Raw genomic sequence first — 27,705 nt, 5'->3', positions numbered from 1 at the left:
TTCCAGATCCACAAGAAAATCAGTCCCAACTCAACAATTTTTCATAGTTGCAGATTGGTCTCTTTCAGGATCCAATGGCTGCAAGGCAAAGCCAATGCCGATGACACAACTGAGATGCACTTTGAACTAAAGTTAATAAATCATGAGAGAGACTGAGGGAAGGGTGAGGGGGAAAAACAATAATATTTATAAAATCATAATTTACAAAGAATGCACCCAGAATTCAACTCACTCAAAAATTGAAGACCGGGGAAAAAAAAAAAAAAGCGCCTAGCTTCAACATTTTTGTTACAATGATGTACGCAACTTTCGGTTTTTCAGCAAACACCTAAAGGTAATACAAATGAACTCCAACTTTAGCAAGACAATATATAAATGGTACATTACAATTAAAGGTGATCAAAGAGAAGTGCTCGGTAAAGAACCCATTAAAATAACAGTGTCACTGTCCTGGTAATCCTTCATCATTTCTGGCTTTGCCCTTGAAAATAGTCCAGAAAGCAATCCCATAGGCAAAACAGAGCCCGATTTCCTTCCCAACAAATCACTAGCCTTACGGCTCAGCTTATTAGTGGCCCCCATGGTCTTCTCCTCTCCAGTAAGTACTCCACAAGAGCAGTTTGTGAGCCTTCCGAAGCAAGTCTTATGGAATACAGACTCGCAAGATGTACACCTTTCAATCTCATCTTCCTGTTTGAGTTTTGTTTTTGATTGTCAGAATACATGTAAGTTTATTCAAGAGATAATATATATGCATACATATACAGATATCATAAGGTTTGGCCAAATTCAACAGTCCTAACAGTGTTGGATGATGTTGACTTAGCAAGCATGTGGCCTGGTACGCAGATGGCATGTCGACACAATGACTTTTATCAACAGAGCTATCCTCACAGCATTGAATGTTGAAACTGCTAGTAACTACATGCTTTTTTCCCTTTTCAATTATTTTTTGATATCTTAAACCCCACTTTGAACTTCTCTCACTATTTATCTCTCTCTTCCTGCCTATCTATCAATCTACCATAGCAAATCACATGGAAGCTGAGCTTATTAGGCAAAACATACATAATAAAAATGAAATTAAAACTTTCTTTTGCAGAAAGAAATATAAAAAATCAACTTTTTGGTTCTCATGCTAATCAATTTGATTACTCCAATTTCAAGGCCCTAAGAAGTAAGAACTTCAAAGAATATCACATAGTCAAACAACAAGGACTGCACAATAAAATAAAATTGCATTGCTTGCCAACAGAAGGACTAGCAACCTGAGCACTTTTTTCTGAGCTAAATGAATGATAATGTCAATAAGAAACATAGTTTTATGTGAAGCCCACCTGAAAAGGGAAAATGAGTGAAGATGGATTATCACAAGCTTGTCGGGCACTGCAGGGAACTCCCACATCACAGCAGATGAGGCAGCGGTCCGTTATATGCTCCAAAATTTTTCTTGAGACAGTCTCCACCATCACGGGTAATGCTGCAATTCAAGTAGAGAGAAAGAAAAGAAGTTATATACATACAAAAGGTCCTCAATATTCACATGCAACTTCTAAGGTATAATGTTGATTCATCTGATAATAAGTAAAACACAGAACTCATTAAAGAAGAAACGAAAAGAATGAAAGTTCGTCTTGGGAGAAATTAAGTCCAACTATGCATATTACATGTACAAGCTTGGCACGTAGCACTTTCAATACCATAGATCAATAACACGCAACCACCTTTCAAACTTTGACGCAAGAAACATTTAAGGTCTGTTAGTGAAATATGCAAATGCATCCAAATGTACATATATGCAAAAAATGTCAATGTACAGCACATATTCAAGGATGCTGTGTGTGTGTGTGTGAGTAAGGGCATGGAGAAAAAGATTCAACAGGAGGGAATGAGCTTAATGAAACGAGAAACCCACAACAGCACGCACACCACCCCCCCCCCCCACAAAAAAAAAAAAGCAAAACCTGGGGCCCCGTCCACCCAACTACCTGTTAGATTGTGAATAGATATTAACCTGCAAAAGCCCCTTTTGAGAGATCAATGAGGTCTCTAAGCGCGAAAAAATCATTGCTTTCAAGAAGATATCTACGAGATCCAAGTCCTCTGTTGATGGTCCTGCGGAATGGGCAGCGAACATATGGAAGCATAGTTCCTATTTTTTTCCTCACACCCATAATATGGTGCAGGGCTGGGACCTTTGAGAATAGGAAAGGATTAACTGCACTCACACAAAGCATGGGCTGCAAAACAAAAGTACATCTCACATGACCCAGATAAAAACCAAGTATGAATTGTAACCTTAACAAGAATCTAAAATATGCAAACCAGTTCATCATCAATAACAAGTGCTTGGTGCAATCCACTTAATATTCCTACCATACCACATTTTTAACTTGAAAAATTCCTTCCATAATCCATATTCACTTAATTTTGTCAAAAGGTGTCAGTTATCAGATTACCTGCTCATGTATGGAATCCAAGTATGACTTAGCCAATTGAGAGACTGGATATTGAGTAAAATCCCAATAATGTAGAACTCTTGCTGGCAAAACTGCAGTTTCATTTGTATGGCATGAAGAACAAAACAATTGACCAGTGTATTCACAAATTTGAGGCTTTCCCCATCCAAGTGCTTGCACAAAGTCTCGCACTAGTGTCATTCCATCATCAAAATGTTTGTGGCATCCAGCACAAGTATAATGTTGGGCTTCTAGCAATTGTTTCATAGATTTGTATGGCTTAATTTCAACAATAAGTGATATTGTCTTCCCTAAAGTGGAGATGTTCCCTGGTTCTGCTTCTCTGTTAGAGAATGTAGACCAAGGCACTGGTTTTTGTGATGTAGGGGAACTAGGAACTGGATCTTGAGGACTCAAAAACCAAAACAATGCACTTGGGGGACTGGAAAAATAACCAGAATGAATAATTGAATGCAAGCACTCTTGAATCAGTACACTTCTCTCAGAAACAACATCTGGAGATGCATTCCCAAATATTTTTCTAGATTCCTTTTCCACAGAGGACCAGGGAAGAGGAAGTGTCCAGCCCTGGTCAGTGAATAATGATTTCAGCCGACGATAGAGTGTGAAGAAATCGCGATATCTGCGTTCAACCTCCCACTGATCCTGGCCACTCCACACTCTTATTCTATATACAGTATATCCTTTCACCCCAACCAATCTTTCACTAAGAGAGACATCTCCTTTCTTCTGCTTGGCACCAACAACTTCAATCCCATCAATTCTCAGTGGCTGGGTGATTAGTGGGAAGGAATCATCTGGACCTGAAGTGGAAGCAGTCAACCCACCGTCCCTTAGAGGCAAAGATAGCTGTGATTGTGACATGCGATTGCGCTGAGGGAACCTAGCCCCTGGAGACTCACTAGAGTCAAGTAAAATTTCTTCCATTTCATTGACAATTTCATCATAAATTTCATTAAGCTCAACTTTGTCTGCCTGCCAAAAGAGGTGGAGTGCCAAAATTTAACATGAAACAAAGAGGCCACAAGATAAATAAATGCCCATTGGGAAAAGTCAAAAAACATGCAACCAGATCAGTGGAAAAAGTAGTTTTGCAACTAATATGCCAAATTATTCCAGGGAAAGTTTGGCGTATCAATGATCAAACATTAAGCAATAGTTAAAAGGATAAACACACTCTAAAATACTATGAACTGAATGCTATCAGCTCTTGTACAGGAATGAACTTGCATAACTTTTTGGTCATTCCAAGTTGAAGAACCAATCAAACATAAATGATGCATGTGGCAAGATTCACAGGTACTTCTAATTTCCCCATTTTCATATCTAAATGATTCCCTTGAATATGTTATGTATGATAAAGTATCAGGGAAAAATGTAATACACAGGATTACCATATGTAACTTAATTTTATAACTTAGAAGACATTACTAACCAGAGGTTAAAAATGACCACTTAGCTACTGATGGAGACTAACCTTAACTGGTGCAGGATCATCTTCAAAAAGATCTACAGAAGAGTTATTCAATGTTTCACCCCTGTTAGTCTCAAGCAACAATGGTGTTGAATTTAGTTTATGGTCTTCAATGAATTTCACACTTTCATTTTCAAAATGTTCAGTTGGATGGGAATAAAGTTGATTAGTTGCATCAGAAAGGGGATCCACTTTCACATTTAAATTCCCAATCTCTTGATTATCTAAAACTTTGCTGTCATCAACACGAATGATCTCAGATTTCAAGCACAGACACTTCCCTTGCATGCTGCAATCTGTGATATTTGATCCTAACTCTCTGGGATTTTTTTCTACAAAAGGATCCTGCTTCACATCAAAGATGCCACTCTTAAAAAGATTTGTTGTATCATTAGCACCTTGGACTAGTTTGAAGGTATCAGAAATGCCTCTTACATTTTCTTCCTGTAACTTGCAAGAACTTGGTAAATGAGATGTTGCAATTGAGGTACTTGTGTAATCTTTGGCTAATTCACAAGTTCCTTGGACCTTACAAATAGAGACAGGAATGTCTCTTGCTTCTTCTGCCTGCATCAGTCCACAATTCTGAGAACCAATAGACACAGGAATGTCTCTTGCTTCTTCCGCCTGCATCTGGCCACAATTCTGAGAACCAATAGGTACTGCAGAAAAAGTATTGAAATCTTCTATTAATTCATTTTCTTCAACCTGTTTGATGCTAGAAGATTCCGTACTCACATCTTTCCCTCTCTCAGTAAGACCAATAACTGGTACACATATTGAGGCTGTGGACTTGGAATTAAAAAGGTTTCTTTCAGTTACAAAATCCTGTTTTTTCTGCTCCTGAAAGTTATCCAAAGTCAGAGATGTGAGATTGCCTCCCCCTGTTTCTTGCTCAAAATCATCCCAATCCTCTGAACCAAATGCTACTGATGAATTGATAAGCAGCGGATTCTCATTCTCAACATTTTCATTCTTGCTATATTGTATGCTGCTCTGAGTATACAAATTCTTCCTATTTTCATCATCTGAACCACAGCCATACATTGAATCGTCTTCAGAATGTTCATATCGAGATGAGATCTCATCTTCCTCCCCCCCCTCCTCCCTTCCATCAAACTCCAAACCCAAGTCTGAATCCAACCTGCAGAAGCGACCATCATTCCCTTCACTAATAGCTAGACCCAAAGACCCTTCTCCAACATCTGACGCAAAATTCAATTCATCTCCAACTCTACCACCAATGGAGCCCCTCTCACTGGTTCTCCCATTAACAAATTCTTGCCTACTATCCAAGTCATTATCGATTCCACAACTTTCCCCACAATTCCCTTCGGCACAATACAATTCCAATTCACTAATTCCATTGTTTGCGATCCCCTCTTTCACACTCCCTTTCAAAAGATCAAAACCGGAACCAGAAAGCTTCCGCTCCTCCAAATTCCTATCAAACCTCCCTCCCAAACTAAAATTTTCCAAACCACCATCCAAACTCCTCAAGGACCCGAACTCAGACTCTATAGAATCGTTAAGAGGTCCAAACGAGCTACAAAAACTAGGCGTGCCCATGACAGAGTTCGCACTACAATACCGCTCGAACTCCGACTCTCCTCCGCATGAGGAGTATCGCGACAGCGATTCAGGGGATACATCGCCGCCGCCGGACAACTTCGGCAGGAACGACTCGAACGGATCAGGAGAGGCAGGCCCGGAGACGTCGTCGCGAGGTCCCTCTCCATCGATCATCTGGTTCTTGTTATTGTCGAAATTTTGGCAAAATCTATGAAAGCGAATTAAAGAAAGAAACTTTGAACAAACTCAGAATCACAAAATCAATCGGTATAGCAACTCACCTGATAAATATTGCAGTGAGAATCGGATTGAATAAGTAAGGGAAACGAAGTTTGGAGTTGCAGGGAGTGTAGGAGAGGCGATCGGTCCTTGGTGCTTGAATTGAAGCTTGAAAGAAGTGAGCAAGTGTGGTGAGAAATTCGAAAATGGAAAAAGGGTGATTGCTAGTGGTGGTGTTTAGCCTTTTTACTCTGAAACAGTTGAGCGATTTGTTTGGTTTTGGTCTGGCAATTGGCTTTGGCAACCATTGATGGACAAAGGAATGGTTGTTGCGTGCTTTTCTCTCTCTTCCTTTTTTTAAAAAAAATCTGAAAATAAAAATTTCCACTTTCCACGAAATTATAGCTAATTTTCTGCTTATCTAATTACTCCATTCCTATCATAAAAATAAAATTTCTTTTTTTTTGTTTATCTTAAATTAAATATTATTTTTTATTTTAAATAATAATATTTAATTTTATAAGTATAAGTGAAAAGTATATTCATAAGAGATTAAAAATATTTTTATTTTAATTATATTTAATATGAAAATAAAAGTAAATATATTTTTATCAAAAAAGAGAACATAATAACTTTGAGAAATAACTTTAAAAATTAAGAGTAATACAAAAAAAAAATGAAAACAAGACAATAATATGATAAATAAACAGTCTAATTTAATTTATTCAATAATTGAAAATATAATACTCAATTTAATATAATTAAGTTTAAGTCTTTAATTTTCAATCTTTCTACCTAATAAAAAAAATAAATAATGATAGATAAGCAATTAGATCATTTAAATTAACTCATAATTTTCAATTTGATGACAAGTCTACTACCGCTACATTAATAATTTTATTTGACTTGGCAACATGTCATTAGGCAATAAAAATCAAACCAATTAAATTTTTTGTGTCTCATAAAATTAGTTTTTTTTAGTTAATATGGATTTTTATCATTTCATGTTGAGTTAAATTTGTGTACAACTTTATTTTGGAACAGTAAGTTGTTTTTTCTAAAAATGAAAAATTAAACAATAAAAAAAATTTACAATTTAATTTTTTAGATTTTGTTCTATATATATTTTAATCTTTAAATTTTGAAAATTAATTATTATGTCCTTTAATTTTATATCATATTATATATTACACTCTAATTTTTAAATTTTTAGAAATTAATTATTTAATTTATTTAATTTTAATATATAAAATAATTTAGTCTCTATAATTTTAATATTTATAATAATTTTATCTATTAATAGAATAATTAAATTATTTTATATATTAAAATTATAAAATTAAAGTGTGATATAATTTAAAATTAAAGGATTAAATAATTAATTTTAAAAAATTTAAACACTAAATTATAATATAATGTAAATTATATATATATATATATATATATATATACTCATAAAAACATGACATGTATTTAAGAAAATAATTTAAAATTTTATCATTTCTCATTTTTTAAATACAGTTATCACTAATATATGTCACTTATAAAAAATATTATCTTTGAAGCTGATTTAACTTAAAAATATAAAATATTTTAAATTTAAATAGTAAAAAATATTTAAATTTTAATTTAACTGTTTTTTTATATTTTAATTGTTAGTTATAAAAAATATTTAAAATTTAAAAATATATTTATTGAAAAAAATATTAGATAAGCCTAATTGTGTAGAAATTTTATTTTATTTTTTTAATTATAAATTTAATTATTAATATTAGATATGTTTGACTTAATAATTTTATTTTAATAATTATTGATATTAAATGATAAAAATATATTTACCAAAGAAATTAAGTAATAAATGTTTTTACAGAAGTGTCATTTTTATTCATATCTCTCTCATCATTAATGATGCTAATGTTTAAAAATTTAATAAAATTTAATTTATATTTAATATAATTAAATAAAAATTTTAATATTAACAAAATTTAAATATAATTTTAAAAATATAAAATTAAATATTAAATTATATTATTAAAATAAATAAAAAATAATTCCCATAATGCACATTTAATACAACTAATTAAAGTGTAATATAGAGAAATTATAAATCCAACAATAAAATGCTATGAAAGAGGCACTTTCATTTTTCCTCCAAAATTACAAAATAAACCATAGATTTACTTATCTTAATAATCTAGTAATCCACCGTTTATTTTGTTAATAATAACGAATTAACCAAGGATATATTTTATTTGCATTCGCAACCCCGTAAACCTCACGCAGAAACAAAGGCTAAAGCCTAAAACCCTAACCCCAACTTTAAACACAGGCGCACACAGGCGTGCAGATATCGATCAAATTTGGGAATGGCTAAACCAAGCGAAACAGGGATGGAAGCCCTGCACCACCTGAAATCCACGGACCCTCCAGCATTGTTGGCACCATCGCCCACGCTCTCCCAAACAGCGCGGACGGCGTCTCAACACCTATTCTCTTGCCTCAAACCATACGCTCCCAAATCGCCGTTCGATCAACTTTTAACTGATGGCTTTGATGCCGAGCAGATTTGGCAGCAAATTGACCTGCTTTCGCAGCCTCTGCTCTCCACCCTCCGTCGACAAGTCAAGCACTTGGAGAAGCATCCCGAGGAGAGCAAGATAGTCTTGAAGAAGGAGAATGAGTTCCTTGATGGGGAAAGGAAGATTCTAGAAGAGAAGGAAACCAAACGCTTTGATGATGATGTTGATGACGATGACATGGATATGGATATGGATGAATTTGATGATGAGGAAGAGGAAGAGGAAGGTGGAAGAAGAGAGAGTGAGAAGGGAGAGAGTGAAGATGAGAGTGGTGAAATGGTGGAGGGGAAAGGTGGAGAAGGAATAGAGGATAAGTTTTTGAAGATAAAGGAATTGGAAGAGTATTTGGAGGAGGATGAGGCAAGGGAATATGGATTGGATAGAAAGAAGAAAAAGGGTGAGCTGAAGCTAGAAGAAGAAGAGGAGGAGGAGGAGGAGGAGGAGGACGAAGAGGAAGAGGATGATGATGATGACGAGGTGCTGTATCAATACTTAATTTTAATTTTAATTTTTTTTTAATATTTGGGTTGGGAATTTTTCTACTTTTGATTTAGAAGTTGGTATGATCATATTTTCGTAAGAATGTTGGCTTCTCTCGTTTGGTGAAATCCACAGCGTCTGTTCAAAACCCTAATCAAACAGAAAATTGACTTCATAATATATTTGATGACTTGTTGATTATGCACGCGAAAAGGCTTCTCTTCCTTCTCTCTTTTGTTGCTTTCTTCCTTCTGTTAGAATTTTTTCTTTTTGCTTTCTGGTTCATGTTCTTTGCTTATTCCAAAATGTGATTTTGCAGCTTGATGATGAATATGAAGATGCAGAGGAAAATGCTAGGTACTAATTCTATCTATTTGCTTTCTTGCTTATTCTGATCCAATGCAGTTCATTATCTGACAGAATACCAACTACAGTATTATAGTTGCATGCTTATACCACAGTAATTAAAAGTATATTTCTTTATATATAAACAAAAGTTTCCCATTTCATTGCATCATCCTCATTATGATGTAAAAACCATCATCACTGCAACTAGCAATGCCACAATTTTATTGCTGCTAGCAGCTCTGTTGGTGTATTGCAGTATTACCAGTTGTATGGCTGTTTCAATCAGGCTTTCAAATAGTGGCTGTTATGTATCATTTTTTTGCCAAACAGTTTGTGACAGGCATTTGAAAAAGAGATTTGAGAGAGAAAGGATATAATATAACAGCTGCAATGATCACAAAAATCCTGAATTTTGGGCCAAATATTTCAGTTTTGTCTGCTGCTTTTAATTAACAATTTATCAGAGACTTTACAGCCAGTAACAATGTTTAGGAATCATTCAATGAGGCATTGTTTATGGATGATGAATTGGTATGCTAGGATGACTAGGCAAGTTGAATAAGATTGGATTCTTAAATGATGCTCACATGAAGCCTTCTAATCCCTTAGATCCTTTTCTCTCTCCCAATATGCAAAACAACAACATTTTAGGGTTAGACTGCTTTGTGTGAAATTCATTCAAATGATTTAAATCCTACTAAGGCTATCTTAGCCATGTCTGGCCAATTCAATATTATTTCAGCATAGATGTGTTGGAATTAATTTAACTATGGGCTGACCTAGTCTTTAATATTAGGAGTTTTGGTTAGTCATAAGATTGTGATTCCTTTTTATTGTGGAATTGATTGTTTACGTACTAGCATATAAGGATTTTATTCAGTGAATAAAATAGTGTGAGTGAGAATGAGTTCATTCCACTTCAAAATCTCTTAAGATGCTTCGTCTTTATAAGGTTACCCTTGGGCCCCAAACCCCCAATATGCGGTATCAGAGCTTCAATGATTTTATGGGGTATGTGAGAAAAAAATAGTGTTTTTTGAGAGAAAAAATTGTGAGAAATCTTCTCCAAAAAATATATATATATATATATATAAAACACAACTTGGAAATATGAGATTTGTGAATGTGCGTGATACATGTTTAGGAGTTTCTATTAAAAAAAGGTTTATAGTGAAAAGTGCATGAAAATTTTCATGGGATTATTGGAGAGAAGTGCTTCAAGAAAATGTTTGATGAGAAGTGTTGTGCATTAACAAAGATGAGAAGTGCATTAACAAGAAGTATTGATGAGAAGTGCATAAGCAATGGAGATTGGAGAGAAGTTTTCCAAGATAATCAACCAACAACTCTGCTAGAGAGAAGTGATCCAACACAAGAATACAAAAAATATATCAAGGAATTTTCCATGATGAACCCATATTGAATTAAGGGAGGAGATGTTGGAATTAATTCAACTATGAGCTGACCTAAGCTTTATTTGTTTGTTAATGATTTCAGATTTTTAGATTTAGTTCCATATTTTTAGAGTTAGTTTCATGAGATTTTATGATTGTGGATTTTTGTTAAGAATCCTCCTCTTCTGAGATTAGTTAATATTTGATTCTTGATATTAGGAGTTTTGGTTAGTCATAAGATTGTGATTCCTTTTATTATGGAATCGGTTGTTCATGTATAAGGAGGTTATTTGATGAATAAAATGATGTGAGTGAGAATGGGTTCATTCCACTTTAGAGTCTGTTAATATGCTGCTTCTTTTTAATTATTTTCTTTTTTCCAATGAGATTTATCCCTTAGGCCCTAGATCATGATTCTACTCTGGATACAACAGCTACTCATTATAAACTTTAAGATAAAATTGAAAATTAGCACAAAAAGGGATGAATGGTATTTCAGCCATGACAATCACGCAGATGATACAAGTACTGCACACTGAAATAGCTACACTGTGATTGCCGCCACAACTCTGACTCCTTTCCAATTCTTTGGTTTTAGATATGAAGATTTCTTTGGTGCTAAAAAGAAGACAGTCCCAAAAAGAAAATCCAGTTTATCAAATGGGTCTGATGAAGACTCAGGCTTAAATGATGATGGTGCTGTTGAGGTAATGTATTGTGTATGTATATCTACTTATGTTGAATGAAAGTTTTTGCAGCGTCTTGGCAGTATAATCTTACCTTTGGAAATACACATATACCTAAAATTAATCTTATCTTTGGAAATGCGTGCATATAAATTATCATTGTTATTCTTTTCTTTTCTTTTCTTTTGTTTTTTTTTTCTTTACAGAAAAAGGGTGGTCTTTCTACCCATGAAAAGCAACTTGAGAAGCTTCAATCTGAGATAGAGCAGATGGAGAAAGCAAATTTGGAGCCAAAAACATGGACAATGCGGGGAGAGGTGATTGTTATTTTATGCATTGTGTTTTACAAAATCACTGTTGTAATTCAGTGCAATGCCATAAAATGTTCTTATTGGATATAAATCAAATCCATATATTAAATAGCTTTTTTTTTTTTTTTAATCATGGATACTAACAACAGGTCACGGCCGCTAGCAGGCCCAAGAATAGTGCCTTAGAGGTCGATTTGGATTTTGAGCACAACGTAAGGCCCGCCCCAGTAATCACAGAGGAGATTACTGCATCAATTGAAGATATGATTAAACAGAGGATCATTGAGGTGAACTTCATATTCCTCCAGATGAATTTCTGAATTAGTTACTGAACAGTTACAATCTAAAATTTGGTGATAAGGTGACATTTCATGACAAAGAGAACTTAAATCCTATCTGGTGCTTTTAGAAATACATTTGCGTCTTCTGTGACTGGCAATACTGGAAGTATTGTGAATAATTTCTGGATGGAAGATTTTTCATTTTGTTTAGTTCATGCTACTAGTCTACTTACTATTGCAGATAGATTGCACCCATTGCACACTGCTTGTTCATTCACTATAGAGTATAATTTTTGGATACATGTAAACTACATTATGAATTTTAATAATAAAAAATCTCTCTGATGTTTCTAGGGACGGTTCGATGACATTCAAAAGGTTTCTAGTTTACCCTCTACAGCACCAAAAGAAGTAAAACAATTGGTAAGCACCATGCTGTTGAAAGTGGTAGTTTGTTAAGTTCCTGTTATACTTTATCTTATCATAGAGAATTAATTATTAAAGCTGGAATTTTCTTAAAATTGCAGGATGAGAATAAGAGCAAGAAGGGTCTTGCTGAAGTTTATGAGGTTTGTCTATCGCAAAAATGATATGTTGTTGGGTTTCTAATCCTGTAGACTGGATGTTATACTGTTTGCAATCATTTCGGACTTTATCATACTTCTGTTATCAGAATCTGAACATTGAAACTAAATTTCACTTAATTATTTGCAGGAAGAATATATTCAGAAGACAAATCCAGCTGCTGCTCCAATATCTTTCTCTGATGAACAGAAGAAGGAGGTAGACTTCTATGTTGTATTCTTTATCTGTTCTATTCTTACCCTGCCTTTGTTGCTAATTGTCATATCTTTGCCCAGTCTCCGGGCTCCAGAGTTCTTTCTTGTGTATCCATTTTTTTTTTGAAGTCAAAACGTATATCTTTGATTTAATTAATCCTGTTGTTGGCATTTTCTTTGCTAGGCAAGTATTCTGTTCAAGAAACTGTGCTTGAAGTTGGATGCTCTCTCTCACTTCCATTTTGCTCCAAAACCTGTATGCATCACAATTATTATAATAATGCTTTTTATAAGGAATTTTGAGTTTCATTTTTTATTTTAAAATTAATCCCTTACATGTTGACTTGACTAGGTTATAGAGGACATGTCTATTCAAGCTAATGTTCCTGCTCTTGCTATGGAAGAGGTAAAGAGCTTTGCTTATTGTCTTTGGTCTGAACTTATTAGTGACTTGTGACTTACTGGCACACATGATATCTTCCATGGGTAGATTGCACCGACGGCAGTTTCAGATGCAGCCATGCTGGCTCCTGAGGAAGTCTTCTCTGGCAAAGGGGACATTAAAGAAGAAGCAGAAGTTACTCAGGCAGAGAGGAAGAGGAGGAGGGCTAAGAAGAAAAGAAAATTTAAGGGTGAGCTTTGATAGGAAGAATAGTGGTGTCTGAGAGGCCTTTTCTAGTTCATCTCTGCATTTATAGTGAAGCAGTTAGTAATTTTGCTATTATCTTAAGAGTATTTGCCCATTCATGTTAGCATTTTTTGGGATGGCAGCTGAAGCAGTGAAAAGGATGACAAAGAAAGCGCGAGACAACACCGCATTGCTAAATCACAATGAGGGTAACCATTTATCTGTGCCGAATGGTGGTTTATTTTCTTGATCTGAACCGAATTTTATCCCCTCTCACCTCAATCTATTAAATTGCAGGGGAGTGACGACTTTTCCTCTAATATTCATGCACAGTGACCAATTTCAACTTATGGTTTCAAGTTCTTGTGACCATCAGATGGAGAGGGAAAAAGGCAAAATAGAATGCCATTTTACATTTTAAAGATTTCTCAAAAAGTTAAGGAACAGTTGGAGGGAACAAATGATGCTGCGAAGGATGATGAAGGATTAGAAATGCTCAAAGCTTGTGAAGAAGTTAGCTCCTGTGTTCAAGGATCAAGCATAAAATTTTGCTGTGTAACTATTCAACCTGCGAGGTATCTACATTCTAATTATAAATCTTTTGATTGCAGATTATGGTCATTCCTGTTCTTTCACGAATCTGTGGAATTTTATTTTATTTATTTATTTTTTTCTATACTTAAAAGTAAAGAAAGATAATGTGGGTTCTATTAATACGCATAAAAACACTGAGCCAAGTGTGAAATGAGATTTGAGGTAGACTGCATGATATGTCCTGTATGATTAAAAGTGTACCGAATGACACACCTGACCGTCGGTACAGAAAATTACCACTACAAAAAGTCACAAGGCTTGGCCAATAACACCGGAAACGCATGGTGATATCCGCATGTAGCGTTGTTTTTTTTTTTATATTTATTTTATAATTCAAATATCATTAAACCTTAATATCTTTGGAGCTTGGAAGTCTTCCAGTAGCGGCTCTTAATAAGAAAGAAGAAGAAGAGACGAGAACTTGTATCATTCGCCCGTGGAGGGGAGAGACTTGAATTTCCGAGTAATACTAAAGGCTAAATCTTCTTCTTCTTTTTTAATCAATGAAAGACCCAGGAAATCTAAAAAAAGGAGCCTTCAAAAATTGCTAAGGTATAGAGAATATTGTAGTATTATTTCACTCTCATGGACCACTGAGAAAACAGAAGAAAAAGAACCAGGCGTGTGGCCAATGTATTACATTTTTGACCTATGGGATGTCCAGGAGGTTATGCCCAACAAAACTGAGATTGTTTATTCAGCTTTCAAGTTTCCTTCAAGCCTCTCAATTGCAGCACCTACACCACTCTTCGCTTGTCCCCTTCCATCTAAATCAGGATTAAGGGCCGGATTTCCTTCATTTGCTTTCTCTATAAGCTTCAAGTGAATCCACCCTGTCACAAGATGCATAACTTTATTAGAAGTATCCCTTCCTCAAATGAATAGTATTCATTTTCCAACAGCGTTTATTACCAAGAGGGAAGCAGAATGCTGCACCCAGAACTGATCCCAGCAGCACATTCCTTGCACGCCATCGGAAAGATCCAGGCACTAATATGCAAATTTAGTTAAGAAAATGAAAAGTAGGGTACATTCAACAACCGAAAAAAGCCTGATGCATGGGATATGAATTATTACAAATTAAACCAAATGTAGCAGCAGTGGCTGAACCGGCTCCCACAACATTGAAAACGTCATGTAAACCCCGTTTCTCAGCCAGCAAATTTTGTAAACCGTAGAATGCAGCAGTGAACATTCCAAGGCGCACTCCACCAACTATTGAACCACGAGTGACTCGGATAAACCTTTTCTCCATTGCATCCCTCATTAATCGATACTGTTCACGCTTGTCTGGAGTGCTCCCAAGCTTCAACATTACTTCTGCATCCTTGCTCTGAAATCATAGTGAAGTCCTCCCAAGTTTCAAAATATGCATGCATATTTAAACGGGACAGCTATTTGCATAACTAAACAAACAGCATTCAACATGCAGCAGGCAACATTTCTTTCTTTCTTCTTTCTAATTTTTCTTTTATTTTTTCCAGTAGATAATACAGCAGAGAGGCTTCGCTTACATAATATATATGCATGGAATATTAATGACTTCACAAAAATCTCAACCTCGTAAGCAAAATTGTCAAAAAGAGCATCCTGAATGTCCAGTATCACAAGGCAAAAAAACCAAGCACATTAGTCATGCATGAGGGAAGCATTCATCTTGCCTCTTCGATTTCTATTCATTACACCTACTAAAACTGTTAATTCTTAATGTTTCACTTGCACTGTTTAACATAATAACCTTCTATCTCTCCTCCCATCTTATTACAGATGCACCAATGCACTCCCAAGTGACCAAGTCCTCAAGTAATTAAGGTAAATAAGAGTGAAACATATCTACATTTAAGTTAATATTGATAGCTTAAATTTCCACATTCTTTTTTCCTTTTCGTTTTAATTGATCAATGCTTATCTTTATATCCACAAAGAAATCTGGTCATTCCCATTAGATTAGGACAATGAAAATGGATGAATGTCGCAATAAAATACTATCATGAGTCACTGTGACAAAGAAATGCAGTGGTGCTTTAATCAGCATAAACTTACAACTGATGCAGCTGCCTCCTTGCTACCTCCATATAGCATGCCCGCAAACACTCCAATGACTGTTGCTGTGCCCCAGTTAGCAGTTCCAGCCAATTTTGGACTTGCCTGAATGGAGAAAGAAAAGAAAGGGAGAATTATTGTAAAAAATCGCATGGGTAACTTGGTATTTAGTACAGAAGTTGTTGTAAGCCTGGAGATGCCTTACAAGTCACAAGCATCTATCGTACCAAATGACATTGACACGAAAAACTTGAAGTTGGCAAATCTACAATGAGTAATTTCAATCAAAACCAGCTGTATTGAATACAACTTTGGACAGTTGCACTTAATTTCACTGTTAATAATAGACATCATAGGAGACGTTGGAATGATCAGAACACTTAACCTTCTTAAGATTCTATAAAATATAAAGTAGCTCCCATCTACAAAAAACACAACTCACAATGTCTCAATCAGTCGCAGCTGAGACTGCACTAAGGCAACCAAAAACAACTCCAATAACCAATAATAATTAATTACAGCTTATAATATATAAACTGATAACCATCAAATTCAATCCTTAATCTAGAAAGGGCAAAAAAGAACTGTAAAAGAAATCCAAAAAAAAAAAAGCAGCTAGGGTTTCTTATTTCTGTAATTTCAGTAAAATAAACAACAATGCTCTTAAAGAACTACCACTAATCCTAATCCTAAATTCAAAGCATTCTTTCACAATCCAACCGTAATTACAGGCCAACTAATTGTGGAAAAAGAAGGGACTTAAAAAGAAGCGAGAGATATAGAGAATGTCTTACATTTGAGACAGTTTCTTCAGGTTTTTCATTGGCTTCCATTGATCAAACACTGGGATTCAACTAATTAAAGGAGTGATTCAGCGCTGATCCGGAAATGGTGACGCCGAGAAAAATCTTGAACTTTCCTTAGGTTTCTCAGCAACCAAACATAAGTTATTTGATGCGGTGAAACGGCGTCCAGGGCGGCTCGTTCTCACTTATCAGTGATCACTGAAATGACCAATCCACCCTCCCGCGTGTTTGCGTTGCTTTTAGGGTGATTACACAAAAAAGTAAAGCTCGAGTTCATACGAGTATCACTTTTAGAATTATATATATATATATATATAACTTAAATTTATATTATATTAAATGCATTTTTTATGAAAGAAATTTTATAAAATTATATATTTTTAAATAAATATAAATATTTTTTTATAAAATTAAATAAGTTAATATTTTTATTATAATAATAATATTTTATTAAATATGAAGTTATTTAGCTTTAACAAAAAAATATGAAAACTCATTTAACTTTTTTTTTTAATCTTGAAAAATGCTCAATTTACTATTTCTATTTTTTTCATTTAACCCTATTAAAGTATTAGTACTTTAAAATTTTTATTTAAGTTTAAATAAACTAATTTTTATAAAAAAATAAAATAACGATTTTTTATTTTTAAAAATAAAATATTAATTTTACATTTTAAATATAAAAATTATTTATTATCTTCAGATCCACCCGAACAACCTATCGAGAATCATTACAATGTAAACCACTAAAAATTTTGGGAATCTAAACCCGCGAAGCAGGGCTGCATTTGCAGTGTTGGAATGGCAGATCTGACAGGGTAAAGAGAATCTCTAGATGATGGCTGGGTGCAAAGGTGGGTCCGGCGTCAGTACCAGTTGAGATTGGACTGGATCTTGAGTCGGGTCTAAGCCTGACCCGGATTGATCTTGTTTTCCGATCGACATTCGACACCTGGATTGCCTTGGGAGGAGTTGAACGCGGTTGACGAGGCTCCTAGAAAGCCTTCGACGTCAGGCGGCAGCAAGTATGGGGCAAGGCAGGAGATGGAGCTGTAAAGGAAGATTGGGATGCAGCAATGATGGTATTGACGAGGGGATTGAAAGAGTGAGAGGAAAATGAAGGATTTGACGGGAAATGAGAAGGTTTAGAGTTGTACCAGAGAATTGAAAGAGAGAGGTCGAGATTTGAAAGGGATTCGAGAAGAGTGCTTTGTTTTTTTTAAATTTTATTTTAATTGAATTAGAAAATATAATATTTTATTAAACCGACAAATTTAAACTTAAATAAACATTTTAAATTAATTTAACCTAAATGCAGAAATTGGGGTAAATTAAACCCGTCAAAAAATAAAAAGAGACAAATTGAATATTATTATTTTTTAATTAACTTTGTTATCCTTTGTATTGGAGAAATTCTTTTAAAGTAACGTGATGTTTTTTAAGATTTGAAAATCTCGAATAATATAATTTTTAGAGATTTCTGAAAATTTTCTAAAATTTTCCATTTTTCAACTGTTTAATAAAATTTTTCTCTTTAAACATCTTTTCTATTTTTCTTAAAAAGCAAATTTTCAATTCAAAAATAGAAAAAATTAAATTTTAAAGTTAAACGTATGAACTAAAGTGTAGATTAGCATATATTTTATATTATTAAATCTAAATCTCTAATCATGTTGTAAAGCATAATTATATTTCATTTACTCCATCTCAATCCAATTTCATAATTTAAATCTAATTGTAATATTATCGTTTGGAATATAATCATTTGGATGTCCTTATGAAAAATGTGAAATGTGAGATTTAAACGAATTCCCTTTCTTCCTTAATTCTAGGCTTTAAGCAAATTAATATCAATAATATGGAAGCTTCTTTTTTTTTTCCCCATTTTCAATAAAGCTGGCATTTGAATGAACGAAACTATTTTACAGAGTCCTACTATTTGTGAAATTAAGACTTTGCTTTTGAGTTTTTAATCTAGACTGCATATGTGCAAGTTTGGATTGATGAAGGATGAGAAAGGAATGTGTTTCAACAAAATTACAAGGGCCAAGGGTTATGCTTTAAATTGCAGAAGAAAAGGGAATCAAAGAGATATGAAGAAACTAGATTTTTCTTTCTTTTGGAAGCAGCGAGAATCATCACTTGCAGTCCCACTGCAATAGTCATAATCATAGACAAGCTAGAAATGTGACTTGATTTTAAAGCAACCCAAGCAAAATCATTTCACCATGCCTCCCTAATCACTCTGCACTTACCAAAAAGCAAACTAAAGCTAGCTACGGAGCACTGCAGAACATCAAAAAGTCAGCTGCACAGCCCATTATCTAAAAGAAAATCAATTCCTTCAAAAAAGATGAGGAAAACCCTTAAACAATACAACTCATACAGATTCCTCAGCACTTCCATGTGCATAAAGTTTCCAAACATTCATGCCTGCAAGCATTAAGCATTTCCTCAACCATCCAAGCAAAGTATCTGTAATCTGCTATATCTTCTTCCCCCAACAGTATTCTTTCCCTTTTTCACATATCCCCTCTTATTTCTTGATATCTGTATCTCACTCACAGCCATGACTACTCTCTTCTTGACCATTTTCACAATTTTTCCAACATTAATACTCCATCTAGCTTCTGCCAATGGCCATGTAAATCCCTGCCGATCTTATTGCGGAAATATCAGTATAGATTATCCTTTTTCACTCCGATATGGCTGTGGTCACCCTGGTTTTAGAGACCTTTTGTTTTGCATAAACGATGTGCTCATGTTTCACATTTCCTCAGGATCATACCGGGTACTAGAAATAGACTATGCTTATCAATCACTTACTCTCCATGAGCCTCACTTGTCAACTTGTGACACCATCGTCCTCGGCGGCAAGGGTAACGGCTTCTCCGTGGAGCCGTGGCAGTCACCCTACTTCAATCCAACCGCGGATAATGTGTTCATGCTCATAGGCTGCTCAGCTCAATCACCGCTGTTCCAAGGTTTCCCTGAGAAGCACTTGCCTTGTCGGAACGTTTCAGGCATGGGCTGCGAGGAGTACTACGGTTGCCCGGCCTGGAGTCTAGTGGGCCACAGGCAAGTGGGCTCGAAGTTTGGGTCTGGCCCGCCAGAGTGTTGTGCGGTGGCGTTTGAGGCTATTAAAGCAATAAATCTGAGCAAGCTTGAGTGTGAAGGATATAGCAGTGCTTATAGTCTTGCACCATTGAGGGTTGATGGGCCTAGCGGATGGTCTTATGGAATACGCGTGAGATATTCTGTGCAAGGGAATGAAGAATTCTGCAGGGCATGTGGGGCTACCGGTGGCACTTGTGGGTATGGTACTGATGGAGTTAGGCAGATGTGCATGTGTGGGAATTTCAATTCCACATCAAACTGTGATTCAGGTAAGATTATAATTCTTTGTTAATCTAATTATTTTTATTATTATTAAAATTAGGTCAAAACCAGACCCTTATAGCCCTCCTCCAAATTGGCATTTATTACTATTTTGATTTGCAGTTAGTTCAGCAACAAGCAGCAGAACATGGTCTAGGGTGAGCACACTAGCAGGTACCCTTTTTTCCACCTATATTATTGTACATTATTTTTATTATTATTAATTTTTTCAATTCAATTTGCAGGCTGTTTGATGGGTATATTAGGATGGATAGCTGCCAATCCCAAGCCATAAGCCCACCAACCATCATACAAGACACAGAAAAAGGGCATATTTATCTGAAGACAAATGGTATTTAATTAAGAGGATCAAATCATGTGTGAATTTTTGTGATTAACTTTTTTTTTTTTTTGAAATGATATCTATCATTATTCTTCCCATATATTGTTTCTCTATTTCTTCCATTCACGTGTTTCAATTAATTTATTTATTATCACTTGAGAAATAATTAAAAAAAAATTGAAATGGTCCAATGCATTTTCACATGCCATGCCGCCTTCAAAATTATCCGAAAATAGAAATAAAAAAAAACCATGCTATATTCTTACTATATAAGCACTTGATAGAGGAATCAAAAGCACTTAAAAATTTGAAAATATTGTCATTAACATTGAAATCTTTTAATTTTTTTTTATTATCTTTACTTGCAATTTTTTTTTAAATTTATTTTTTAATTAACTTTTAAAATTTTTATATTCTTTTTATGTGTTATAATTATTTGTAACTTTTAAAATTAAAAAAAAAATTATTAAACTCTTTAATATTCACTATTATTCTTGGCCCAATCTTACATTCTGGCTCTGCCACGCAAACACCTTCAGAATTTTTATTAATTTACATGAAGGGAGTATCTTTTTACTTAAAAAAATGGATACTCGCAATATATTAATATTTTTTTTCCTTTATATTTACATTTTCTTTAAAAAATGGAATAAAAATAACATGCATAATTTTTTAATATTAATATTCATGATTAGTAAATGATGCTGATTAATTATAATTTTATTAAATTAATTGTAAAATAAAATAAAATATATTCTTAATCATTCGATAATTTTATTATTAAAATTTAAAATTTTACATAAAATAATATTTTTATTTTTTAAACAATTATTTCATAAAAATGTTAAATTAACATAAAAACAATGACACTTCATATATAAGCAGTATTTTACATTTTAAAGTAATTATTTCATAAAAAATATTTAATTAATGCATTTATTATATTTCAAACGAAATTATAACTTTATGAAAATTTTTATAATTTATTTTGCATATGTGCATAAAGTGATTATATTAAATTTAAAAATAAAGCAATGTAATAAAATAAAAATTAATAACAATGAATTAACTTTTTTTACATTTAATAATAAAAAATAAATTGTGCAATTCATTTTTTAAATTCAGAATAATATTTTATTAAATTAAATTTTGTAAAATTATTTTTTTATATTTTTTTAAGTGAGAACTGTAGTGTCAAACGCTAATTTTTGATAAAATAATCACTCTATAAAAAAGCTATTATTTTACATAAATTTTATAAAATAAAATATATAAATTTTGGAAAGTTTTAAATTTTTTCTAAAATAAAATCATCATATCATAATTATTAATTATTATGATTGTAAAATTTTTTAAAATGTTACAAATCATTAATACTTGAATTTACGATTCTTTCATGTTATAAAATACATATTAATTAATTAATTAAATTATTTATTTAATAATAATAATAATAATAATAATAATAATTAAATGTACATTTTTTAATTTGCATAACAAAAAATTATTTTGTGAGTCAATTTTGTGTTTTCGAGGACGAGTCTGATTGAATTCATTTCCGATTGGAAGCGAATCTTGCGTGAAAACTAACCGCTGCAAATCTCTGCGTCCTCCGCTGTCCTTTTCTTCTTTTTCTCAAGCTATTTATGCTCCCATTCGACTCTCTTACCCGGTGGAGAGTTCATTATTATTCTCAATCCAAATGGCGGCAGCAGCTTTTGCTTTCTCTTCACTCTCTTTCCGTCAGCCTGTAATTCCTTCTTCATTAACTCGTCCACCGCTATCGCCAATTTACCATCTTCGAGAAGGCAGCTGCTTTGTTTCGGCAACAGAAATTGACTGTGCCAATCAGATGAGCGCAAACAGATGCGGAAGTAGAAGTAGCAGCAGTAAAAGTACCACTCTGGTTACTGCCCTTTCTAGTGTTAGCGAAAACTCGTCTCCACCCATAACTGCAATTAATGAGGTCTTCCTCTGAATTTAATTTTCTCTTCGTGGGTATCTTATTTCTTGTGATTCTGTTTTCTGGGTTTTTTTTTTTTTAATTTCCCCCCTCTTTTTCCAGTTGATTGAGTGTCTGATTAATCGGGTGGATTTGTCGGAATCCGAGGCTGAAGCATCGCTTGATTTTTTATTAAATGATGCCAACGAGGCGTTGATCGGTGCCTTCCTTGTCTTGCTGAGAGCCAAAGGGGAGACTTATGAAGAAGTAAGTGTGTGTTGTCTGCCTTGGAGTTACGGGACTTGTTATTTGGAACCCAAAGCCTATGGCTTGGTGCATTAATTCCTTTCGGAAGTAATAATTGCATCCATTTTCTTTTATTGTTTTCAGTTGTGGCATTAATTTAATTCCACAGAGCAGTTACTTCTTTCGAAAGATGTTACTACACGAGATATGTTTTAGTTAAGCAATGAATTGCAATAGAACATAAATAATTCTGGGATTTCTTGGGCTAACAGGTTGTGGGATTGGCAAGGGCGATGATTAAGCATGCTAGAAAAGTTGAAGGGATAGTTGATGCAGTGGACATTGTTGGAACTGGTGGGGATGGAGCAAATACCGTTAAAATTTCTACGGGGGCATCAATACTTGCGGCTGCTTGTGGTGGCAAAGTTGCCAAGGTCACATTTTTCATTCTCTAAAGTAACACAATAAATTTTTATGCTACGTCAGATTTTGATCATTACATGCTAAATGTCATAAAACTTTGCTTGTTTGCTTCACAGCAAGGGAATCGATCGAGTTCTTCTGCATGTGGAAGTGCTGATGTATTGGAAACGTTGGGGGTAGTAATTGACCTGGACCCAGAGGTAGGTTCTTCATGAATGAAAGGTGTGAGGAATTCATGTTAAATGTGAGAAGGTGGAGGTTTTTAACCCATAGTCCTGTACCTTACGGACAGAAAATGAACGTGTACCATATTCTACCAAGCTAGTAGTTATTGCACTTGTTTAGTGGTCATGAAATTTTAGCCCCTCTCTTTTACCATTTCTGTGTGGCAGTGACACGGTAAAAGAGTGAGTCCTTCATGCCAAGACCTACAAAATGCTAGACCATCTAAGGCATATAGATCTGTACTTTAGAGCCTTGATCGATTAATCCATGTATAAAAATACTTGTAAGTGGGGTTGTTTTAACTCACGTCATATCTGATACAATTTATTAGAAGTAAGGGGATGAAATTTTTAGCTAAATCCGTCTGCAACTGAACTCCTGAATGAGTTTTTTTAATATATTATATGGGGTTACACTTTTATTGAGCTGCAGAATTAACAATACCCACCAACTTGAAACAATAACCAGTCCATGTCTAAGAAGTATCAGTGGTAATGTGCCAATTTCTTTGCTAGATTCTGTTAGCATTTCTTATAATTTTTCTTCTTTAGCTATGGATGAAATTCTGTTCTGGGCATAGAATATCTAAGAAAGGGTATTGCTGTGAAGTTCCAGTTGACATGATGTCTACATTTATTGGGCTTTAATCTATACTAGAGCTGTAAATAGGCATGCATATTTTTCTATGACCTTTTATATTATTTTCTCTTTGTTTTCATTTTTTTTTTTTTAAATATAATTGGTGTTTGAATATTGTGTTGTCATTATGGTTTCTCTTTTGTTGTGAATTTTTTAATGGATTACCTAGAACATTGCTAGGTGAAATTCAAACCATATGTTTGCAAATCCATTTATTTGTAGATAATATTTAATGTTTTTGCATATATTGATTTAGTTTGTTTTCTCTCTCTCCCACCTCCCCTTTTTAACCCAGGGGGTATCAAGGTGTGTGAATGAAGCAGGAATTGGTTTTATGATGTCTCCAAAGTACCATCCTGCAATGAAGATTGTAAGCCCAGTGAGGAAAAAACTAAAAGTAAAGACAGTTTTCAATATATTGGGCCCTATGTTGAATCCTGCTCGTGTACCTTTTGGTGTTGTTGGAGTATACAAAGGAGACTTAGTAAGTGCCCGTACCTTGAACTATAGATATGATAAACTATCTTCTCTTCGACAATTGAAATTGCTAATCATTACTTACATATATTGAGAAACTGAATAGTTCATATTGAGCTTATTGACTATCTGGCATAAGTTGAGAAGCCAATCTAATTTGGGCTTTTATCCTACTAAATTTTAAGCGTTTAACATGTTAATTACATGCAACTGTGACTTCTATAACCAAATCTTTTAATATTGTGAGCACTGCACTTGATTCTCTGCAGTTTAAGGTAGATGCTCTTACATTTAAGTCAGAATCATACATAGAAGCTAAGTTAAACCTTAAGATTCTTAGAGGGAGAGCTAGGGTGAAATTCGAGGTGGGGCCAATTCAGAAGTTTGAGGGAGGGGCTATGGGAAACTTTTGGTGCTAGACTACGTTTGGTACTTCCCACCTGTTCTCCCCAAAAGGCTGTTCTTTTCAAGTAACTTGCGTACTTTTAGGTAACTATTGTCATAACAAGTCATCTCTTAAAGAATTGTTTTATGTTCCTTGTGTAGGTATACAAAATGGCTAAAGCATTGCAACGATTTGGGATGAAGAGAGCGTTAGTTGTTCACTCAGAGGGCTTAGATGAAATGAGCCCCCTTGGTATGATTTCTTCCTTTTCTGTATCCCAAGCTCTGCCTAGATGGTTGGATGACATAATTAGACTTTTTTTTACTGCTAATTTGATTATTCCATTTTACCTTTAAGCTTTGTTCTTATCTTATTTATTTGTATGTTGATATGAATACAGGACCTGGTATAGTCCTTGACATCACTCAAGAAAAGATTGAGAAATTCTCATTTGATCCATGTAAGATCTTATCACTGACGTGAGGAAGAAATTTGTTCATTTCTGTCTTTGAATAAGTAATTTTATGTGGCTCAGCTCCTCCAAGTACTTGAATGGAGTAGATTAAGACTTGCAATACATTACTTGTCCTGAAGTATGCTTACATCTGCGGAAGTGTGGATGAGTGATGATTTAAATTGCTGATAAACTGAGACTGTTTACCATACAGTGGAATTTGGCATTCATCGTTGCACTTTAGACAGCTTGCGAGGTGGAGGCCCAGATTACAATGCAGAAACACTAAAACGAGTATTATCAGGGGAGAAAGGGTCCATTGCTGATGCACTTGTGAGTTTCTTTAACCCATTTTGATCAGAAAGCTTCCTTTCTACTTACTTGTTTTTGTATGCATACTAATTCATAACTAGGGACTATCATATTACGTGTGCATACTAATTCAAAACTTGGGACTATTATATCAGATCCTAAATGCAGCAGCAGCTCTCTTGGTAAGTGGCCGTGTGAACAGTTTAGCAGAAGGGGTAGCTTTGGCTCGCGAGACACAATTGTCAGGAAAAGCTATGAAAACGCTTAATTTGTGGATAAAAATTTCAAAAGTAAGTTAAACTCTCTCCATTCTCGAACCTTTTGGCATTTGCTGGAATTGAACATCACCAGTTTTATTCCATCCGTTTTATTTGACAGGAGCAGAAGGCGAAAGAGGAAATGCTTGTCCAGACTACCGAATAATGATTGGCGCATCTAATGCAATATGATCTCGAAAGTTCATCCAAACCATAAAAGAGAGAGGGAGAGAAATACTAAAAAAAAATGTAGTATGCTGGATATGAATATAATTTTGCAGTCTCTCCTTTTTTAAGCCGGGAAAATTGCAATATTCGTGAGTAGAAAGAGAACAAAAACATAGCAGGAAAAACCATTTTAACTATACATTCAACTATGAACTATCCATATTTTGTATCAACGTTAAAAGACACCATTTAGTTTGGTCCATAAGGAGACTCATTTTATTCTAATCTTGCTACATGATCATCCTGTTTCCACATCATTCACAGCTGAGCAGAGTTGTTGGCAATGGCGCCAGCATCATTGAGAAGAGACAAGAGCTCACCTTTTTGGTACGTCTCCAGTGTAGCTGCAACAACCAACCAAACAAGGTAAAGGGTTTAGAAATGCAAATAGAAACCATGAAAATTGAAGAGACAGATGACAAGATGAAGAAGACAAGAACAGGTATGGAGTGTGGCCTTACAGTCACAACCACCAATGTGTTTTCCACCAATAAACACATTAGGTACAGTCCTTAGCCCAGTCCATTCTGCTAAAGCTAATTGAATTTCAGCTCCATCACCTTCAAAAGAGAAATTTGGTTTAAAATGTAGGAATTTTTTTAGCTAAAAAAAAAGAGGCAAGGCAAAGAGGTCTTACGCCCCTACTTTCCTCATCCAGTTCAATGACCTTGAAACTTGCTCCTAATTGTGTCAGCAGCTGCTTGACCCTATTGCAATAACCACAGTATGTTTTGCTGTAAACAAATGCACCCAGACATTAAAAAAAATAAAAATAAATATAAAAAAAATAAGGAAGAAGAAGCAGAAAGAAAGAAAGACTGGGAAATGAAAAACCTGAAAACGACGACAGGAGCAGAAGTGGAGATCTCCTTTGCTTTTTTAAGTGCCATTTCAATTTCTTCCTTGGTCTTTTTGGTAGAACTCAAAAGCGAACCCATTTGTGTCTCTAATTAATAGTTATTGTTGGAGAAACAGAGAGAAACAAACGCAGCCGAGAAGGAGAACAAGTGTCTTGTGATGGATTTTCGTGGAAAGTTTTGGTAGCAGCAGCAGAGAAACGCTGATCCACAGGTGTCTAGTGGATGTTCGCTGTTGTAGCTAACTGACGCCTAGCTTCCACAGGTGTCTCGTGGAAAGTTTCGATACCAACCCAAACGAATAATCGAAATTCGTCAGCGTTTTGATCCATTCGCCTCCAAGTGGGATGGATCTCTGAACCCAAAACCATATTCCACTTGGGTCTTTATGTAAAATTTTTAAACCTTCTTAATACTCTTGCATATGAATCCAAAAATTAAAGATTTGTCATATATTTAAGTAAAATAATTTTTTTCCTAAATTACTCTCATAAAAAAGCTTTTGAGGAATTGAAAAATTAACATTACTTCAAGCAGCTTATCTAGGATGGTATCCATGCTATCCTTGTAGGGTGGTAATAATAATAATATCCCCGTAAGTCAAAAGATAGAAACGACAACCCATTAAGAAATTTGGTTAGGCACAATATACCCGATCAAAGTCCCAGGCAAAGGGCATAAGTCTACCAGGCAGACAGAGAATCTCTTCGATTAGACTTCTAACGTTCTCTGAAACTAAATGCCTAGGATTTGAAAATAAAGTAGCTATATATTCAACTATGAGGTTGCTTTGAGCTATACAAGCTCTTGAGTGCAACTATTTATTACCAAAAAGCCAAAGCCTTAATGTACATTTTTAAGTTCG

The 27,705-nt window shown here is 34.5% G+C and overlaps 6 protein-coding genes across 10 annotated transcripts; 3 read left to right on the top strand and 3 right to left on the bottom strand.

Moving 5' to 3' along the window:
• Positions 1–164: 164 nt before the first annotated feature.
• On the bottom strand, positions 165–6,141 carry LOC110642801 (uncharacterized). Of its 4 annotated transcripts, none has more exons than XM_021794953.2 (6): positions 5,808–6,141; positions 3,958–5,734; positions 2,460–3,455; positions 2,015–2,240; positions 1,338–1,480; positions 165–690 (listed from the first exon to the last, which is right to left on the bottom strand). In XM_021794953.2, the coding sequence occupies exons 2-6, from the start codon at positions 5,698–5,700 to the stop codon at positions 400–402; spliced, it is 3,399 nt and encodes a 1,132-aa protein (XP_021650645.2). In that variant the 5' UTR covers positions 5,701–5,734; positions 5,808–6,141; the 3' UTR covers positions 165–399. The 4 variants fall into 4 exon arrangements, with proteins under 4 accessions (XP_021650645.2, XP_021650647.2, XP_021650646.2 ...); XM_021794955.2 differs by having other exon boundaries at positions 3,958–4,299; positions 4,390–6,112; XM_021794954.2 differs by having other exon boundaries at positions 3,958–5,700; positions 5,808–6,112.
• A 1,850-nt stretch (positions 6,142–7,991) lies between these two features.
• LOC110642810 (M phase phosphoprotein 10) lies at positions 7,992–13,852 on the top strand. 2 transcript variants are annotated; one of them, XM_058139265.1, is made up of 13 exons: positions 7,993–8,801; positions 9,124–9,161; positions 11,139–11,253; positions 11,439–11,549; positions 11,693–11,830; positions 12,179–12,247; positions 12,352–12,393; positions 12,539–12,607; positions 12,788–12,859; positions 12,956–13,009; positions 13,094–13,235; positions 13,375–13,440; positions 13,529–13,852. In XM_058139265.1, the coding sequence occupies exons 1-13, from the start codon at positions 8,112–8,114 to the stop codon at positions 13,534–13,536; spliced, it is 1,614 nt and encodes a 537-aa protein (XP_057995248.1). In that variant the 5' UTR covers positions 7,993–8,111; the 3' UTR covers positions 13,537–13,852. The 2 variants fall into 2 exon arrangements, with proteins under 2 accessions (XP_057995247.1, XP_057995248.1); XM_058139264.1 differs by lacking the exon at positions 13,529–13,852 and having other exon boundaries at positions 7,992–8,801; positions 11,145–11,253; positions 13,375–13,496.
• A 495-nt stretch (positions 13,853–14,347) lies between these two features.
• Positions 14,348–16,938, bottom strand: LOC110642811 (uncharacterized). The gene is made up of 5 exons (XM_021794974.2): positions 16,663–16,938; positions 15,869–15,973; positions 14,903–15,158; positions 14,738–14,815; positions 14,348–14,658 (listed from the first exon to the last, which is right to left on the bottom strand). Exons 1-5 carry the CDS (start codon positions 16,699–16,701, stop codon positions 14,519–14,521), a joined length of 618 nt encoding a protein of 205 aa, XP_021650666.2. The 5' UTR covers positions 16,702–16,938; the 3' UTR covers positions 14,348–14,518.
• Positions 16,939–18,892: 1,954 nt separating this feature from the next.
• On the top strand, positions 18,893–20,493 carry LOC110642812 (uncharacterized). Its single transcript, XM_021794975.2, has 3 exons — positions 18,893–20,060; positions 20,176–20,226; positions 20,298–20,493. Exons 1-3 carry the CDS (start codon positions 19,244–19,246, stop codon positions 20,345–20,347), a joined length of 918 nt encoding a protein of 305 aa, XP_021650667.2. The 5' UTR covers positions 18,893–19,243; the 3' UTR covers positions 20,348–20,493.
• A 1,438-nt stretch (positions 20,494–21,931) lies between these two features.
• Positions 21,932–26,208, top strand: LOC110642820 (anthranilate phosphoribosyltransferase, chloroplastic). The gene is made up of 10 exons (XM_021794986.2): positions 21,932–22,361; positions 22,461–22,604; positions 22,856–23,017; positions 23,123–23,206; positions 24,166–24,354; positions 24,894–24,984; positions 25,133–25,192; positions 25,401–25,519; positions 25,654–25,788; positions 25,877–26,208. Exons 1-10 carry the CDS (start codon positions 22,098–22,100, stop codon positions 25,919–25,921), a joined length of 1,293 nt encoding a protein of 430 aa, XP_021650678.2. The 5' UTR covers positions 21,932–22,097; the 3' UTR covers positions 25,922–26,208.
• Positions 26,097–27,187, bottom strand: LOC110642821 (glutaredoxin-C1). Its single transcript, XM_021794987.2, has 4 exons — positions 26,818–27,187; positions 26,629–26,717; positions 26,445–26,543; positions 26,097–26,327 (listed from the first exon to the last, which is right to left on the bottom strand). The coding sequence occupies exons 1-4, from the start codon at positions 26,919–26,921 to the stop codon at positions 26,242–26,244; spliced, it is 378 nt and encodes a 125-aa protein (XP_021650679.1). The 5' UTR covers positions 26,922–27,187; the 3' UTR covers positions 26,097–26,241.
• Positions 27,188–27,705: the final 518 nt, after the last annotated feature.

This window comes from Hevea brasiliensis, chromosome 17, assembly GCF_030052815.1.
Source record: "Hevea brasiliensis isolate MT/VB/25A 57/8 chromosome 17, ASM3005281v1, whole genome shotgun sequence".
In the NCBI taxonomy this organism is placed as follows: domain Eukaryota; kingdom Viridiplantae; phylum Streptophyta; class Magnoliopsida; order Malpighiales; family Euphorbiaceae; genus Hevea; species Hevea brasiliensis.
This window is presented reverse-complemented; position numbering and strand designations above follow the sequence as displayed.

What these genes read in the sequence shown, in the direction of transcription:
- LOC110642801 (XM_021794953.2), bottom strand. Translation starts at nt 5,700, where the DNA reads ATGATCGATGGAGAGGGACCTCGCGACGACGTCTCCGGGCCTGCCTCT. An exon ending in ATGATCCTGCACCAGTTAAG is followed by an intron (nt 3,456 to 3,957) that starts GTTAGTCTCCAT and finishes CTCTTTTGGCAG; the next exon opens with GCAGACAAAGTTGAGCTTAA. An exon ending in CTCAAAAGGGGCTTTTGCAG is followed by an intron (nt 1,481 to 2,014) that starts GTTAATATCTAT and finishes CTTGAATTGCAG; the next exon opens with CATTACCCGTGATGGTGGAG.
- LOC110642810 (XM_058139264.1), top strand. Translation starts at nt 8,112, where the DNA reads ATGGCTAAACCAAGCGAAACAGGGATGGAAGCCCTGCACCACCTGAAA. An exon ending in GATGCAGAGGAAAATGCTAG is followed by an intron (nt 9,162 to 11,144) that starts GTACTAATTCTA and finishes CTTTGGTTTTAG; the next exon opens with ATATGAAGATTTCTTTGGTG. An exon ending in CATGGACAATGCGGGGAGAG is followed by an intron (nt 11,550 to 11,692) that starts GTGATTGTTATT and finishes TACTAACAACAG; the next exon opens with GTCACGGCCGCTAGCAGGCC.
- LOC110642811 (XM_021794974.2), bottom strand. Translation starts at nt 16,701, where the DNA reads ATGGAAGCCAATGAAAAACCTGAAGAAACTGTCTCAAAT. An exon ending in TGCTACATTTGGTTTAATTT is followed by an intron (nt 14,816 to 14,902) that starts GTAATAATTCAT and finishes TTTGCATATTAG; the next exon opens with TGCCTGGATCTTTCCGATGG. An exon ending in AGCATTCTGCTTCCCTCTTG is followed by an intron (nt 14,659 to 14,737) that starts GTAATAAACGCT and finishes ATCTTGTGACAG; the next exon opens with GGTGGATTCACTTGAAGCTT.
- LOC110642812 (XM_021794975.2), top strand. Translation starts at nt 19,244, where the DNA reads ATGACTACTCTCTTCTTGACCATTTTCACAATTTTTCCAACATTAATA. An exon ending in CACATCAAACTGTGATTCAG is followed by an intron (nt 20,061 to 20,175) that starts GTAAGATTATAA and finishes TTTGATTTGCAG; the next exon opens with TTAGTTCAGCAACAAGCAGC. An exon ending in TAGGGTGAGCACACTAGCAG is followed by an intron (nt 20,227 to 20,297) that starts GTACCCTTTTTT and finishes TTCAATTTGCAG; the next exon opens with GCTGTTTGATGGGTATATTA.
- LOC110642820 (XM_021794986.2), top strand. Translation starts at nt 22,098, where the DNA reads ATGGCGGCAGCAGCTTTTGCTTTCTCTTCACTCTCTTTCCGTCAGCCT. An exon ending in TAATTGACCTGGACCCAGAG is followed by an intron (nt 23,207 to 24,165) that starts GTAGGTTCTTCA and finishes TTTTTAACCCAG; the next exon opens with GGGGTATCAAGGTGTGTGAA. An exon ending in GAGTATACAAAGGAGACTTA is followed by an intron (nt 24,355 to 24,893) that starts GTAAGTGCCCGT and finishes TTCCTTGTGTAG; the next exon opens with GTATACAAAATGGCTAAAGC.
- LOC110642821 (XM_021794987.2), bottom strand. Translation starts at nt 26,921, where the DNA reads ATGGGTTCGCTTTTGAGTTCTACCAAAAAGACCAAGGAAGAAATTGAA. An exon ending in GCTCCTGTCGTCGTTTTCAG is followed by an intron (nt 26,718 to 26,817) that starts GTTTTTCATTTC and finishes ATTTGTTTACAG; the next exon opens with CAAAACATACTGTGGTTATT. An exon ending in ACACATTGGTGGTTGTGACT is followed by an intron (nt 26,328 to 26,444) that starts GTAAGGCCACAC and finishes TGGTTGTTGCAG; the next exon opens with CTACACTGGAGACGTACCAA.